Source organism: Cydia fagiglandana, chromosome 6 (assembly GCF_963556715.1).
Source record: "Cydia fagiglandana chromosome 6, ilCydFagi1.1, whole genome shotgun sequence".
Taxonomy (NCBI): domain Eukaryota; kingdom Metazoa; phylum Arthropoda; class Insecta; order Lepidoptera; family Tortricidae; genus Cydia; species Cydia fagiglandana.
The window spans coordinates 9,499,216-9,516,808 of record NC_085937.1 but is presented as its reverse complement, the minus strand read 5'-3'; the positions used below and the strand labels follow the sequence as shown (position 1 = coordinate 9,516,808).

Sequence of the window (17,593 nt, the reverse complement as noted above, 5' to 3'; positions counted from 1 at the left end):
ATTATTATCGTTTTGTACTGTATCAGCGGTACGTTGTAATCGAAGTACCTTTTCATTTCCTCGAGAACGTTTGTATCGTCTAAAATAGATAGTATAGATAGAGAGCAATAATAATATCAGTTTTGTATATGGATATGTGAAAACTTTAAATCTTTAGTGTTCAGAACATGTTTTTATTAATTAATAATTTCTTAGTATGTATAAACTCATGATTAGAGATTGTATTAAAAATCATTTTATATCGCAATGTTTAGTAGCGGTGCCATTTTGTGACGTGCTTTATACTAAAGTCAAGCGTGTACCTACTTGTGAATATTAACAAAGTTGAGTAGACCACACGGTACGGCACCATCGTAAGACACAGTAAACGGACCTTTCGTCGACTTTATTACAAGGACTTATGGTCGACCAAGGGTCAATTATTGTGTTGATGTCAGTACTAGCGAGTACCCGGCCACGACCTCTGCCGCGGCGCACGCCGCAAGCTGCACAGAGGGCCTACCGCGAACCACGGCCGACGTGTTGTCTCCCTGTCACGCTTACGTACGTATTTACAAGTGCGACAGAGAGGCAAAACGTCGAACGTGGTTCGCGGTAGGCCCTCTGGGTCGGCTGCGTCGTGAACTGCCGCGGCCACTCCTATCCTATACCGACCATAACATTGTCATTAACATAAGTTTATGTATTACTACACAATCATTTAATTATAATTATCTCATGTTAAGCGACTTCGTAATCACAGTACTTTATGCAATATTATAATAGAGAGCTACAAGAGTTGTAAATGGTGGTTAACTTTGAGACCATTCCATTATAGTTACAATTGGAAGCCAAAATGACGACTTATTTTTCTAAAAAGTTTTGTTAGATTTGCAAATAAAACGTTAAAATAAAATGTAGGCGTTAATCGATATTGTATTAATAAGAAGACATTCAGATTTCCAAAGATCTAAGGCTCAACTAAATTCTTTTAGCTAGCTTATGTATTGCCATTATAATTATGTATATATGTTATTGCGATATATCGTGCGACTGTTGAAGTCTCAAGTGACTGTTGGGGAAGTGAGTATATATTTAGCTGTTATATCGAAGATACATCGCGTGCAATTCACGGGGTTGTTAAACGAAAATTATGATCAAGTCGTGTATGTGCGTAGTTTAGTTAGGATATACAAACGAAGGTAACGTACAGCGATGTCACTTCAATTTAGCCGCTTCAATAGAAACCTTTGCGTTCGAGTACCAATCACGATCATAGTTGATAATTAGAACCTTTACTTTGAGTAAAAATAGATACTTACCAAAATATTGTGATACAACTTTTTTATCTGTAGTATTCGCTCGGTTTATTAAAACACTTACTTTTCTTGGTGTTATAGAGAGAATGTCAAAGCGAACATGGTCGATACACAAAATTGTGTATAAAGTACATATGAAAAAAGTTTTGATTATTTATTTAGACACGTTACGTAGAATGTTCACGACTATCCCGACTCCCAGATATGTAATGTATCCGATTAGTGTAAGCACAGTTGTTCAAGTATATTCTGGGCACTTGCCAAATTAATTTCCTAGGTTATTGTTACAGTTTTATGACATTCTCTTACATGTTAACCTCGAAGGTGCTATATGTTAGCAATATGTGTGTGCACCAACCAATTGTCATGGCTAACGATAGTATTCCATAATGAGATTTATGTGTATAAATTTACATTTGACAAGGCGTTCTCGGCAACTGTGTTGTAGCTAGAGAATTTATTTTTATACTTAGTATACAGGGGTGTTTATGAAAAGCAAAACGTATAGTTTGCATTTTTGATGTCATACCTTATTCAAGTCTTTTATGCACGTGTTTATTCTTTTTTATAATAAATTTGTGGTAAACGTAAGAATATGTTAATCTTGTTACAAGAATTATGATACAATTGTATTATCAGCAACAAGTCTTTTTGAATACAGATTGCAAAGTACCAATGAGAACATGTCTGTATATAATTTTAATTATGATGTAAATTACGGAATCTCTTATTTCCAACGGTATCGCGCGTCTCTTTTGTGCTACTACGATATATAAATTGCTACCATCAGTAATCAGTTTACTGTTGCTTTTATTTGAATATTGTGTAAATTATTAATGACATGTTGTAATAAGTATATTTTATAATAGCCATAATTAATTACTTGTTTTATATAAGGTAAGTCTGTAAATACCATGATTATACATTAAGTTTTATACTCGATTGTGTTTTGTTTTATCTCCAAGCCCTGAATTAAAATAGATACAGCGAGCTGCAGTCATATTTGACCTCCCTTGAATATAAATTTGTAGAAAGGGCGGATCAAATATCTCTACAGATGACTGTACAAAACCTCATTAAAAACAATGGCTCCAATGCATAAATTGGGCCCGGTAAGTTCGGAATGAATTATCATTATCATCGCATTCAAAGGGTATTGTTTCGAGAAATGCTACGAAGGCTTTGACCCGTGAGGCTTTGGTAGCACTTTCGATGGCGCCTAAGTTATGGACGCGCGGCCGGGTCGAGATGAGAGAAAGTTAACTGTAGTCCGTGCCCGTTACCGGCTGCGTCCGCGTCCGCGCCAGTCCGCGCCGCGCTGCCCCGACCCGTACACGCGCTCGCGCACCGCGCACGCCCGCTCCCGCGCAATGTTTACATTACACCCGACGATCCCGCGAAAAGATAACAGAAAGCGACAGTGCCAATAAGAGTGCCGTTAAACTGTGGACAGTGAATGAACCGCTCCTTTTTACGAAGGATCGCGGTGTGAAAGTGCGGCGCCCGGACAAAGGATCGGGATGGTGTTCTCTGGAAACATGAAGGAGAAGCCGCGATCCGCGAAAAACGCATGGGAGTCGGAGGTGAGCTTCGATGGTTTCTATCATTGTCTTTGTCGCTAATTAATACAGGCACGCGTGATTCACAGTATTGTTATGAATACAATTGATAGATCTTTATATGCATGGGTAATTCAGTCATTAACGGTTGTTTAGTACCTTTTCTCTTTAGCATGTAGGCAGAGTAGGCTAAGTAGGAGAGTTTTTACTTTATGAGTAAGTACCTATTGCGAAATTAGTGCATACATTTTTTTTAATAATATCCTTATAATATTTAATAATTTTTTAATAGTACCTATATCTAATCGAAACTATTACACAAATGGATTCTGGGGGCAAAGGTAATATTTAAAGTAAGTCTTCGTTTACATATTTGAAATTATTTATGTGCATCAAAAATAGTACATACCTATTCCTATGTAGGTACCAAACAGGCACCTACTACTTGGTGACATCCAGATAGCGGAATCACTTTTATTGCCATTGGAATAAGGATGTGGATGATGCGATACTCGTATATTTGGTCACGTTAGCTTTCACTATCTATATATATATAATGTCGACTGTACCAACTAAAAATGCTGCCTATACATATAATCAGCTCTACCGTTGTACCTATATTTAACTCTTAATAGTTGACCAAATTATATATTTTTTATTTGTCTTAATTAAATTAAAATCAATTTATTCTAGAGTCGGACTTAGAAAAGTCTGCAGCGGATTTGATAGCCCACGCAGTGCAAATGTTATTAATACGTCATAATTTCATAGAAGTTTGACATTTAAAATAACACTTTTACTGCGCGGGCTATCAAATCTGCTGCAGACTTTTCTTGGTCTGACTTTAAGTATAATGTAATAAACTATAATAACCTTCGAGCAACACCGGCTTCCGACACATTCTCATAATTGGGTTAATAATCTGCCGTTAATTGTTAACTACCGTTTACTTGTATTAGATCACCCTGAGGTAGCTGACAGTCTAGGTATGAGTTATTTACAACTTAGCCATATCTCTTGAGCAGCAAAAGACCTTCCACTTTCCAGTGTTATAATAAACGTTTTAACTACAACATCCCTTAACCAATTAAGCTTTACGAACTATTGCTTATACCTCGTTTTTTTTAGTAAAGTAAAGTAAAGTAAAGTAAATTTTATTTGTAAAACACAGGTGATACAGTTCTTAAGTAAAAATGGGTAATTACAGAGCTCTGTGTTTTGCCTATTGGCGTACAAATGTTATAAAACTTAAATAACTATGGCGACTATGGTATTAATAAATTCTTACAATTATATTAGCATGTTATCTGAAACGAAAACAATTAACATTTAAGGTATTATTTATACATCATATTAAAGATACAACATATACAATTTAATATTCAAAACGCACAAACATTAAGTAAACAAAATATTGAAGTAAAGATTAAATCATTATATAGACTGGACAAGTTATAATTGGGTGTTTTATGTATCGCTAAGAAAATCATTTATTGAGTAGTAGCATTTATTTATTAAATATGATTTTAATTGTATTTTAAATTGATCAGTTGGCAAGGACTTTATACTATTTGGGATACTATTAAAAATTTTTGGGGCCATACCCAATATACTTTTGCCCAAGAAAGCAGTGTTGTGTTGACTATTGCAGATGTTGTTATGATATTGTATACGTACGGGTAGCCTGCGTTGTTGAGATACCATTTTGAACTGTTGCGGATTTGTTTTTATAAAATTTGCTAATTCATATATATACAGTGCTGGAAACGTTAATATTTTTAATGATTTAAAGAACGGAACACAGCTTTCTCTCATGTTTATTCCACAAATGGCCCGCACGCATCTTTTTTGGGCTATAAAAACAGCGTCTCTATGAACAGAGTTCCCCCAAAATAAAACGCCATATCTTAATATTGAAGCTACGATGCCATGATATGCGGTTAATAGGGCGTCTTTATTTACTATTTTTGAAAGTTGTAGTAATGCAAATGCAGACTTATTAATTTTCTTACAGACATATTCTACGTGGTTTTTCCAAGTTAGTTGATCATCGATCATAAGTCCTAAAAATTTTGTCACAGCTACTCTCTCTATTGTATTGTCAACATATTTAATATTCATATTAGGTACTGTTTGTCGTTGGTGAAAATGCATGATATTGGTTTTATTTAAATTAATAATTAAGTTGTTATTATTGAGCCATGTTACCATTTCATCTAATACTAAATTTATATCATGTTCATAGTGAACATTTTTATTAAAACTTACAATTGAGGTACTGTCGTCGGCAAACATGATCATTGGATGGTGAACTTTACTTGGGAAATCGTTTATGTAAACTAAGAAAAGGAGTGGGCCAAGTACACTGCCTTGAGGGACGCCATATTGTATATTTAATTCATTTGAGATGTTTTTTTTCTTGAAACTACTTTTTTTACAGATTTTAGATATTTCAGTATATTGCGGACGATTTTTGAGATAAGATCCAATGAGATCCAAAACATTACTCCTTATTCCGTATCTATTTAATTTATGAAGTAATAAAGTGTGGTCAACATAGTCAAAAGCTTTGGTCATATCTGTAAACACGGCACATACTGGTGTTCTTTTATCTATATTTTCAGTTACAATTTTTATTAGGTCATATATTGCCATGTTTATGGTAATGTTTTTTCTAAATCCTTTCTGTTCTTTGCATAAAAGGTTGAATTTATCAAGGAAAGAGTATAGTTTTTGATATATTATTTTCTCAAATATTTTAGCAAATACTGGGATAAGGGCTATTGGTCTATAATTTTGTGGATTTGTTTTATCACCTTTTTTATGCACTGGTTTAATTACAGTTTTTTTTAAACTATCCGGGTAAATGCCAGCACTGATGGATAAGTTGATAATGTAGCTTAAATGTTTGTCTATAATGTCACTAACATGTTTTATGATGCTTGTATTAATGTTGTCATAACCAACGCTATTTGTGTTTTTTAAAGACTTTATGATTAATCTAACTTCCTGTGCTGATGTTGGACTCATAAACATGGATTGTGGATTAAAATCTATTTTTGTGTGTACTGGTTCACTTTGTGGAGATATATTAGGCCTATGTATAAAATAATCGTTAAGTTTATTAGCTATTTCTGTAGGATCAGTGATAATTTGATTGCCAATCTTAATTTTCGAGATGCTTTCTTTTGGTAAATTCATTTTACATTTGTTTATAATTTGCCATGTAGTTTTTGCCTTATTATTAGATGCTTTTATTTTGTAATCATTCTGTGCTTTTTGGGTTAATCTAATAATTTTCCTATATTGGCGCGTGTAATTTTTTAAAAGTACTTTATTGTTTACAGAAGGTGAATGTCTGTATTGCCACAGTAAAGCTCTCTGTTTTTTGCTACACACTTTAATGCCACGTGATATCCATCTAACTCTTTTATTAGTTTGAATAGTTACTATTTTCTTAGGAAAACAAAGATTATATAGTAAAAGAAACGTTTCTAAAAATGACTCGTATGCTACATTTGGATCACATGTATTGTAGACATCAGAAAAGGACAAACAAGTAATGTAATTTCTAAATTTTTCTATATTTTCTTGAGAGTAATCTAGTTTTTCGATCTTCCAGAATGGCAATGAGCACGATTTTTTAATAGGTATTTTAAGCACTTGAGCCGTGTGATCAGAGAGTCCAAGGTCAAGTACATAACTTTTTTGACCTCGTATAAGATTATGTGCAAAATTATCAATACATGTGTTACTAATGAGTCTTGTTGGCTGCTTGATTTCTAATTTTAAATTATAGCTATATAGGAATGTTTCAAATTCAAATGTTAGATTATTTCTATTTAATGTGTCAATATTGAAATCACCACAAATTATTATGTTTTTGTCCAATTTGTCATATATTTTACGAAGTATTATGTCTAGTTTTTCATAAAATATATTCAAATTGTTTCTCTTAGGAGTTCTATATACACAAACAATTATTGTTTTATGTTCAAGTAATTCGATGGCACAGCATTCGAAATCTTCTGCTATTGAAAGTTTCTCAATGTCTGGTAACACTTTATATTTAATATCTGCTTTAACAAGAATACAGGAGCCACCTCGTCTCTTATTTGTTCTCGAATAGCATGCCGCTAGTTGGTAGTTTGGTAGAGTTAAAAGTTCTTCGTATCCGGCCATTAGGAAATGTTCTGTTATACATAGGATATCGATGTCGATTTGTTTCTCATTTTTTAACTCATTGATATGGACAGTCAGTTGATCAGCTTTATTCACAAGACCAGCAATATTTTGATGCATTATATGTAGCGTGTTATAGACGAAAAAACTCTTCCTTTTCATTTTCACTTTCACTCGTTAGTATGTTTGTTGTGTTTTGGCAGTTAGCCGCTGGTTTATTACCGTTATTTGTAATGTCTTCATTGACTTGGTCTACATACAACATTAATTGGCGTATATTAAGAAATATTTTTTTCATGCCGTAGTTATTAATCTCCCCAGTTCTTCTATAGAACATGTCATATTCATATGACAGGTCTTGGTTGGAGTCCAACAAGTATGCGTAGTTATGTGTTCCATTGTCGAGTAATAGCAGATTGTTAAAAGTTTCTATCCTCCAATTGTATATACTGCTGCCGTCAATACATTTATATGTCGGTGTACAAATAATTATGTTCGTGTTTAATATATTTATTAACTGCTCTCTAATATATATAACTAAGTCGTGGTAGTTATTTGTTACTTCAAAATCTCTATTTCCTAGTAATATGATACAATAATCATTCATTGTAAGGGTTTTTGTTTTTGACTGTATATCTTTTAGTAGTTCTATGATACCAGCATTTGGTGATTTATAATGGGTTATATGCGTGTTGGTCTGAAGTACGCTATGAGAGATGTCTAAGATTTTATTTTGCTTGTTTGAGCTTAAAATTAGTATTTGCTTTCTTGGATCAGTAGCCTTAGGTTTCTGATGTTCTTTTTGCGGTTTACTCGGTGACAATGTATAGTTAAGGACTTTTTGGTCCCCTTCGTTCGTATTAGCAAGTTTAGTGATGGGCGTCATGTCGGGATCTGACAGTGGTGTACTACTGCTGTGTGGTAACGGTAACAATCTTGATGTGTCTTTTAATTGAAAAACACATTTTAAAAATAAGTTACGGCAAATTATGTAACAATTATGAATCTAATACGATCATTTATATTCTTCTGCTTTCATAAGTAATAGTTTTATATTTTTATAAAGCGTTTTTCAATTAAAAGACATGTCAAGATCGCTTACCTTCTTGCAAATTCTTTCTAATGCTAAAAAAAACGAACTTTAGTTATTAGTAGGTTGAGATAATGGTCGGTACCTCGGTACCAATTATCTCGCCGACAGGCTCAACCCTTTCCATGTTAGGTATTCCTGCAAAAACGTTTCATTCCCACCACATGACCTCACTTAATGCAAGACTGGGGTTCATTACTTATTTAAATATTTACTCGATACAGTCAAGGTATAAAATATCGATAACACAATTATCTTTTTAGCATAGGTAACCATATTTTAGACGTTTTATGTTACCCCTGAGATATATTAGGAGTGGTCTAAATAAATGTAGATAGGTAAGTACTTTTTTGTCAGCCTATTTAATTGAGTGTCCCACTGCTGGGCAAAGGCCTCTTCCTGGGTACTCCATTAATCCCGATTTTGTACTTCTTCCGTCCAGTTGTAAAGGAAGGTTTTCTTAGTTGGACGGAAAGGAATCTAATTGTGTATTGTTAGGTATATTCACTATTCTAAAACGATATTTTGATACTACAGTTTGTATAGTTTGTAATAGATATAAGAAAGCTTTTCGAAGTTATTCGGACAGAATTAGAATTACTAAGTAGGTAAGTAATTTAAGCAGTTTAATGCTGACAAAGCTTAGAACCTTCGGCAGGTATTTAAATTTCCTATTTGCCTGTCGAAATGACTCGTGTGGGTAGTAGTTACCCAAAAATATTTACATAAGATACTTTTTAAATTTATTACCTTCAGTTTGTGATACATATTTAGGTTTCCCAGTTTTCGTAATATTAGATAGGTATGAATATGAGGTAAAATAAAATATTTACCGGCCCACTTAAGTACCTAAGTAGTAGGTAATGTAACTTGGCATACCTGCGCTTAGCAAACATGAGTTAATTCTGAATTAATTTAAAAAATGCTAAACGCTCTCATGAGAATATTTACCTAACCGTGTCGAGGTATTTACTTAGCTAAGTATGTTATGCCGCTCTTAGTGAGCTTCGTGCTTTTAACTACATGTTTGGAAGGTGGATAATTATACCCATAAGTTATTGCGTGTTTTATGTCCTTAAGAGTTTTTGCGTTTGCCTCTCACTGCCTCTCGATACGAGCCAATGCAATGCCGACACCCGAAATATGATATGCCGCGTGACAAGTCTATAATGTATAAAATGGTAACATTGTATTATAGATCGGTTTCTGATCTTATCAAACAAGTTTTGGAGCAGGAAGTGTTTTAAAGCTTTAACCATGCAATCCGTGCACAATTACAGACTGAAGGATTTGATTTATATTCGTAGGTACTTTTAAGGAAAAGTGTCGGACATAATCGAACGAGCGAGCGAAGCGAAGCGAAGTTCTTACATTCGACTTCGGACACGCGGCCGGCTAGCGGCACGTCCCGGCATTTCGATGTTTTTAAGCTGAACTGTCAGAAGATAGTTTGATACTCAAGAACTTAAGTAAATTTGTCCTAATTTAAATGAAATTGGGTAAACGTGTAGTTGAGGGCAGTAAATTTTAGTCATTAAATTATGAGCAGGCTTTATCAAGAGGTTATTAAGCTAGAAGAGCTTAAAATGCTAAAAAGCTATTTGTGAGGGGCCATGCATTTCTGGTCATCTTTTTTGTAAGAAAGTATGGTCGAGTTTGGTATCAAATGAAAGCGCTCGGCTTGCACTTTTATAATATCGTCTTTAAATTTACCATTTTGAAATAATTAGCAAGATAAAAATAAACATAGTATAGGTATTTGACATTTGGCAAGAAACTATGGAAGGTACTGCCGGCCTAGCCAAGGTTGCAATCGCTATCGCTTCGAAAGCGAAAAACTTTATGTCTCTCTATCTCTCTTCCATATTAGTGCGACAGTGACAGTTGCGTATCGATCGCTACGGAGCGTTAGCGATTGGCGTCTTGGCTACGCGGCCTGGTTCTACACTCCATAGGCACAAGAAACATTAAGGCTTACCACAGATACAGTTTATTTTAATCTCTATGGTGAATCAGTTAACGGCTCCACAGAGCTTACAATTATAGTTTGTCAAAGGACTGTCGTTTCAAACACAGACAGAGAGAATCATACTATCTTTGTCTTACATCAGTACTAGCACCCGAAAGAAAAGGACGAGTATAGTTTTTTTGTTCTTATTTACTGACAAATTTGATTTGACAACTATATTCGCAAGCGTTTTCAATCCGTTGTCGACTTTAGCCTGGCCATAAGGCCACAGACCAAAGAATATAATACTCACTAGGAGAAGAACGATAACTCCATACAAAAAAATGTCCCCTTCAAAAGTTCGTTTATACTACTAGCGCTCGGTAGGATACCATTGTAATTAGAATTGACAACCCGTTTAGCCTAGCGCCCCTAGCGGGTATTGGCAGTAATCCAGTTCAGGAAGCTAATGGTCCTGGGTTTGAATCCCGGAGAGGGAATTTCTTTTTGTATTATTTTATTTTTTGTTGGGGTCAGGTTTTTAAGAGCCCATCAACGTGCACACTAGCGCCACTGCTGAATACATTAAACTAATTTTTATGTTACTGGATTCGTCAACCTACCCGTTCCATACTAAAGCGGCCGTTTTTGTTTTGAGCTCATAGATTGACGAATCCAGCAACATAAAAACTAGTTTGATGTATTCAAAAGGTACTTAAATACACAATACAGTCAGTAGCGGCCACTTTTTTAAATACCTGTAAAATTTAAATTTAACTTAAATAATCACGATTATTTATTTTAGCAGTGGTGCTAGTGTGCACGTTGTTGGGCTTTTAAATTAGCATATCACAAATAAATAAAGAAATACGTTATAAGATAATGATTAGGTACTATATTTAAAAATTCGTCAAATATAAAAGGTTACAAAAAGTTACGTATTATTAAGATATAAATATTTTCATTCCTATTAGGATTAGTGTATATATGTTAGGAGCAATACATATGAATACATACATTGATATGGCAAATGGTTACAAGTTGTTATTACATCTATCCGGTTATCGGACATTTCTGCTCCACAGCTCCACGCAGCGTTCTTGGTCACCGGAAAACTAGTCTGTATATGCAGCAGATACGTGCCCTTTGAGCTTTTTCCAAGAAATCATATGACGGGCCCGGATTATATTATTATCTCACGCTCAAGCCATGATTCACTTTCTAAAACAAAATAGTCACAAATTAAACAATATAATCTAACTTCCTAATTACTAACGTCGCTAATTCCTAAGGTCTAAATTTACCAGCTTACTCGTAAACAATGAGAGATTTTACATCTATGATGAATTTAGATTATAATTTCGGACGCGATATAGCGTCCGCGGCACTTACGGGGATAGTAAGATTAAATTATTATATTTGAATTTGGTAATTAGTACGCTCATTTTTATTTAAAGATTGATATATTTCTTTCCTTGAAATTATCGCTATTTCTGGTTTACTACAACGGTTTCCACACACACATTAGGGCTTTTCATAATCCGGATAAGAATTGTTGATGAAGTCGCCATTGCCGGATACATAATACAGCAAGGAAGGAAGAGCGACAACGGTTTAAATTTAACTTAGTCTGTGCGAAGACGCATTTAGATATGTTGCTCGTACATATGAATAGTTTTTATTTTTAAATTAATAGGTAAATAAATATATTTCAAGTGAATAAATCGTTTTATATGAAAATTTATATTTTTGGCGTTAAATGACTTAAATGACAGCATTGACATTACAGACTTTTGTCTTGTCTATGTTCTTACCGGCCAGACTCAAATCAAGGCCTATCAAAGAGGCCTATTGACAAAGATTTTTTTTTAAATTTTATCAAGGAGGGTAGAGGCACGTCTACCCTTCATAGATTTTATGAACATAGACAAAGACAAACTGAAATAGATAATAATTTACATATTTCAAAAAATAAATAATAATGTACATATGACTTTGACTACTTCATAAAATACAAATCAAAATATATTTGATAAAATAATTGGATTTGTTCCTAGAAATCGTATAGACAAAGCCAGTTCTAGCAATGTTGCTGTAGTAAAATATTTTTATGGTAATTACTGGCAATACAGCTCTAGAAACGGAGCACACATGTACAATTATGAAGGGTCACGTCATTCCAAGGAAGTCAATAGGCCTTGCCACAGACGTTCGGAATGGGGTTGGCAACTGTCAAAGGTTTGCATAGATGGCGCCATCATAGCTTGCCTCTTTGTTTATGAGATGAGATTTGGCTTGAATGACTGGCATCCAGGACATATTCATTAAAAAACAAAAAATTGACACAATTCTAGGGATTGACAGGGCAAGCTATGCTGGCGCCATCTTCAAAATACTTCGACCGGCCAACGCCATTTTCCGAACGGAATGACATTTGTAGAGCGACGTCCCGTTCCTACCTGTCATTCCGTACGGAAACTGAATGAAAAGCGGCCAAGGTAAGTGTGCAACAAAATATAGATGAAGATGGCGGCCATGCACTATGTCATAAAAATCGTCATGGATGTCGTTTTTTAGGTTTTGGGGGGCGCAGATTTCGATGATGATGATTCTTTTGAAATCCAACATGGCGTCCATGCACTATGTCATAAAAGTCGTCATGGGTGTCGTTTTATAGGTTTTAGGGGGCACAGATTTCGAAAACGATGACCATTTCGGATTCCAAAATGGCGGCCATGCACTATGTCATAAAAGTCGTCATGGATGTCGTTTTATAGGTTTGGGGGCACAGATTTCGATAATGATGACCATTTTGGATTCCAAAATGGCGGCCATGCACTATGTTATAAAAGTCGTCATGGATGTCGTTTTATAGGTTTTAGGGGGCCCCGATTTCGAAAATGATGACCTTTTTGGATTCCAAAATGGCGGCCATGCACTATGTCATAAAAGTCGTCATGGATGTCGTTTTATAGGTTTTGGGGGGCCCCGATTTCGAAAACGATGACCATTTCGGATTCCAAAATGGCGGCCATGCACTATGTCATAAAAGTCGTCATGGATGTCGTTTTATAGGTTTGGGGGCACAGATTTCGATAATGATGACCATTTTGGATTCCAAAATGGCGGCCATGCACTATGTTATAAAAGTCGTCATGGATGTCGTTTTATAGGTTTTAGGGGGCCCCGATTTCGAAAATGATGACCTTTTTGGATTCCAAAATGGCGGCCATGCACTATGTCATAAAAGTCGTCATGGATGTCGTTTTATAGGTTTTGGGGGGCCCCGATTTCGAAAACGATGACCATTTCGGATTCCAAAATGGCGGCCATGCACTATGTCATAAAAGTCGTCATGGATGTCGTTTTATAGGTTTTGGGCGGCGCAGATTTCGATAATGATGACCTTTTTGGATTCCAAAATGGCGGCCATGCACTATGTCATAAAAGTCGTCATGGATGTCGTTTTATAGGTTTTGGGGGGCCCCGATTTCGAAAATGATGACCATTTTAGAATCCAATACTGGTAATTGTAGTAATCGAAAATTGATTCCTGATTCCTCAAATGGAATTGTACTTAGTAATTCCGTATTGTTAGATTACAAAGTAATCTGGGAATCGGTAATCAGATTACAAAGTAATTTCAAGTAATCGTGGAATCAGGAATCAATTACGAAATACCCATTTCGGACTAAGTAGCACTGCATTCAATTGATCTTTTTGGCGAACCGCGAGTTCAAAGTTCGGGGCGAACTACTAGTCATAAATGCGATCGTGCTCTAGTTAAAAATCGTAATAAAAAAGCAAACAACACAATGAAAAGCACACCGACTACACACAATATTAGCCACGAGACTAAGTGTTTTGGGTAGGTACATTGGGTGTGTACCTACACGTACAGATGACTGGATGTGGCATAAGTACAGGCTCTGTTATCAAGACATAAAAGTCCAGGTTCATATATATTTGAACAGCTTGGCCGCTCCGATAAGTCCGATATATGTGATGGCGACTGTACCTAAATGAATAACATGAATATACTTACCTACATCTATACATGTTTATTTCGCACTAACACAAATCTCTGCCTCCGTTTTGACCTGTCTTTATGTTAAAGAGAGCAGAAAACAAAACGGGTTTCATTGAAATGGCAAGCACCTTATATTAATTAGGTACGTAACCGTACGTAAGTACCTACCTATCTGTACATGCCAGTAGGTTACACCTGCTACTAAAAATAAGTAGGTACTTACCTAAGGTCATTATGACACTGAGTATCTACGTACCCAATTTATTAACTAATAATGAACATACGTAGGCAGACATACAACACATTTACTTACGAGTAGGAGTTTGAGTAGGAATAAGCTGCCGGCGTCATGTGCCTACTATAAACTTAACACAAGTTTACTAGAAGGTTTCAAGAACATCTTTAAGTATCGAAACCTACGCTTTTAGTAACTAATTGTCTATGACTAACTTTACAGGGTCTGTATCACTTATACCTAATAGCAATAAATACTACGGCATTGCGTTTTCGTCCGCCTAGCATATGGCTTTCTTAGCCCAGATTCAAATGAATCAATATTTTTTACGTTTTCGGCGAATTGGTAAATCAGCTGTGTGCGCGAAGTGTGTCAGTGGACGTTAACGGAGAGGCTGCTATCCGGGTCAGCGCTCTTCCGACTCACTCGGACCTCGGACGCCATTCCTCTAATTAAATCACCAGTAACATCTTTCACGCACGATCACATTCGTAAACAAATAATAGGTTTTCATACATTTTGTACGGTTATTAATGTACCTTAATAACTTTCTACAACATAGGTGCGTGGGAAACTCGATTATAGTTATGGTTTTCATTATTTTTAATATTATAGCAGATAATTTATTACTATAACATCTTCCACATATATGATTATGACGAAGTAATAAAATACATATGCAGTATATGCAGTTCGTAGGTATTCATTATAATATTGTCTACTCTACTGTTTCTTAACTAGGTATACCTAAAGTAATCTTACTTATCGTTAACAATAATTGAAAGCCTTTTCATGTGTTGACTCTTGGTCATAACGGGTAGGTAATTCTACGCAGCCATACAGGGCCACCGAAGCTTAAAATTACTCCCAAAGGAGTGATGCGTATTGTTAACCTATATTCACTTATTAACTCCCGACGCAAAAAGAGGGGTGTTATATGTTTGAGGCCAATGTCTGACTGTCTGTCTGTGGCACCGTCGTATGAAACAACTTCGATGCGGTTTTTTTACGTGTAAATGAACGGTGGTTTTAATATTTTTAAGTACCTACTATTTTCAATTCTAACTTTATGACGAATGGTTGTTTTATGCTGAGGATTTATAAATACTTCGAAAGTGGCGCAAAAGTATTTATCTATACCTACTATTATTATATATAACCAAATTAATTAACATGTATTTATTCTTATATAGTCATAGATTTTGTTTACATTTCTCAACATCTTGCAATGAAATTTGTAATCAGTAAACAATTTCCAGCAAGGTGAACGCTTAAAGTTCACGAAATGAAAGCAAGTCTTTTATAGTCACGACTCTACCTAAAATTGTAAAGTTGGACTTTGCTTAGAAGTTCTAAGAAAAAAATTTACTTATTTACCACAATGATTGACCATTGGCCTATTCAAACTTATTAATTAACAATTAACTTAAGGTAGTAAGAGTGACTTTCCTTCGAAAATAGGAACCTACTTTAAAGAGCACGTCGTTGGGTATTATAGGTAAATTTATGGTTTCCAATCAAAAATCTGCCCACGTCAGAATTCCAAAATACCAGATCAAGAAGTTAAGAGTATAAATCTATCTTGAATCTAAGAGTTTCATATTAGGTACCTATACTGTAAGTTACCTCCTATTATAGTTTCTTCACTATTGCAATATAGTACACATCTACAGTAAATAGTTACTGTAGATGTGTGTGTAAATTTAGCGAATGTCTTATGTACGAATGGATACCTAACTAGGTAGGTACTTAGATACAACAAAAACTAAATTCGTGTCGATATGCAACTCAAACAACTTAATACTCGTACTATTCTGTTCTAATCTAACTGTCACTTTGTTTGATTTTGAAATAGTCACGACAGTAACCGCAATAGCACGATTCGGTTACATGTGGTTACATTACCTACAAATCAATCGATCCGTTTCGCTCGTTGCCTATGTTAAATAAATATATACAATATTATAAATACTTATACATATCATACGTGTCTAAAACGTAGCTTAGTATGAAGTATTGTTCTCAGTAGGGGAAACCGAGGTGAGTTGTGACATTGTCGATTTTTTAGGGTTCCGTACCCAAAGGGTAAAACGGGACCCTATTACTAAGACTTCGCTGTCCGTCCGTCTGTCACCAGGCTGTATCTCACGAACCGTGATAGCTAGACAGTTGAAATTTTCACAGATGATGTATTTCTGTTGCCGCTATAACAACAAATACTAAAAACAGAATAAAATAAAGATTTAAATGGGGCTCCCATACAACAAACGTGATTTTTGACCAAAGTTAAGCAACGTCGGGAGGGGTCAGTACTTGGATGGGTGACCGTTTTCTTTTTGCTTTTTTTTGTTTTTTTTTTTTGCATTATAGTACGGAACCCTTCGTGCGCGAGTCCGACTCGCACTTGCCCGGTTTTTGGAATCTAATAACTGTTAGCAATTCGCAACAGTGTGCGTTTGTTAGCTCGTAACTTGAACTAACAAAAGCGCATTATTGCGACCTGGTTTTTAGTTAGTAGATTCCAAAAATCGATGATGTCACAACTGTCCTCTGTAACATTCCATCTCGGTCTCCCCTACCTAACTCACTATTTCAACAGAAGTAAGTAATTCTCATGGAAAGCTCAGTAATCTACCTGTTAGCAGCATGGTAAGCATTAAGTAGGTAGAATATCGCACGATTTAAATCGTAGGCAAATCGTCGTGATTCAAAGAGAAATCTACGATTCTGCGCCAGATTCTCGCTGGTTCATCTAGGGTGCGGTTGAGTCACAGTATATAAATATTCTACAAATAAGAATTATTTAAAAATGAGCTTGTTCAGTGTAGTAGAGCTTAGGGCTAATTGATAGCACTGTACCAAAGTTGATCCGTAGATCCGAGAATCCGTAAGTACCTACGTGAAACTGAACTTTTAGATTTCATTTTAGATTAGCTACTTTGTTTGACATAACTCTAATACGACTAGACTTTTAATGACACAGCTATTAAATACTTATACATTATTATTAGTCATACTGAATCAAGCAATGTAGACAACACTTAGAAACGCATTGGATACGATGGTATCGTGTATTAAGCCTGATAGTTCGATGCAGTAATCAGCAATCGCTGTATTACCGGTTGACGAATTACCTATCGACTTTCACGGGCGCCTTACTTCCAGTTTTAATTGACGGGTTCTTGCTTTCTTTGTCGGCAGTTCGATCGCTGCTCATTCAAGTCACTTTCCGTAATTGTTTTGTTAAGTTA

General features: G+C 35.3%; 1 protein-coding gene across 1 annotated transcript in view; it reads left to right on the top strand.

The window, feature by feature from the left end:
* The first annotated feature begins 2,633 nt into the window (after positions 1-2,633).
* LOC134665125 (atrial natriuretic peptide-converting enzyme) overlaps positions 2,634-17,593 on the top strand; it is a 37,846-nt gene continuing 22,886 nt past the window's right edge. The window contains exon 1 of the mRNA XM_063521953.1: positions 2,634-2,881. Within this exon, the coding sequence (XP_063378023.1) occupies positions 2,819-2,881 (63 nt within the window). The 5' untranslated portion in view covers positions 2,634-2,818. The remainder of the gene's footprint in view (positions 2,882-17,593) is intronic.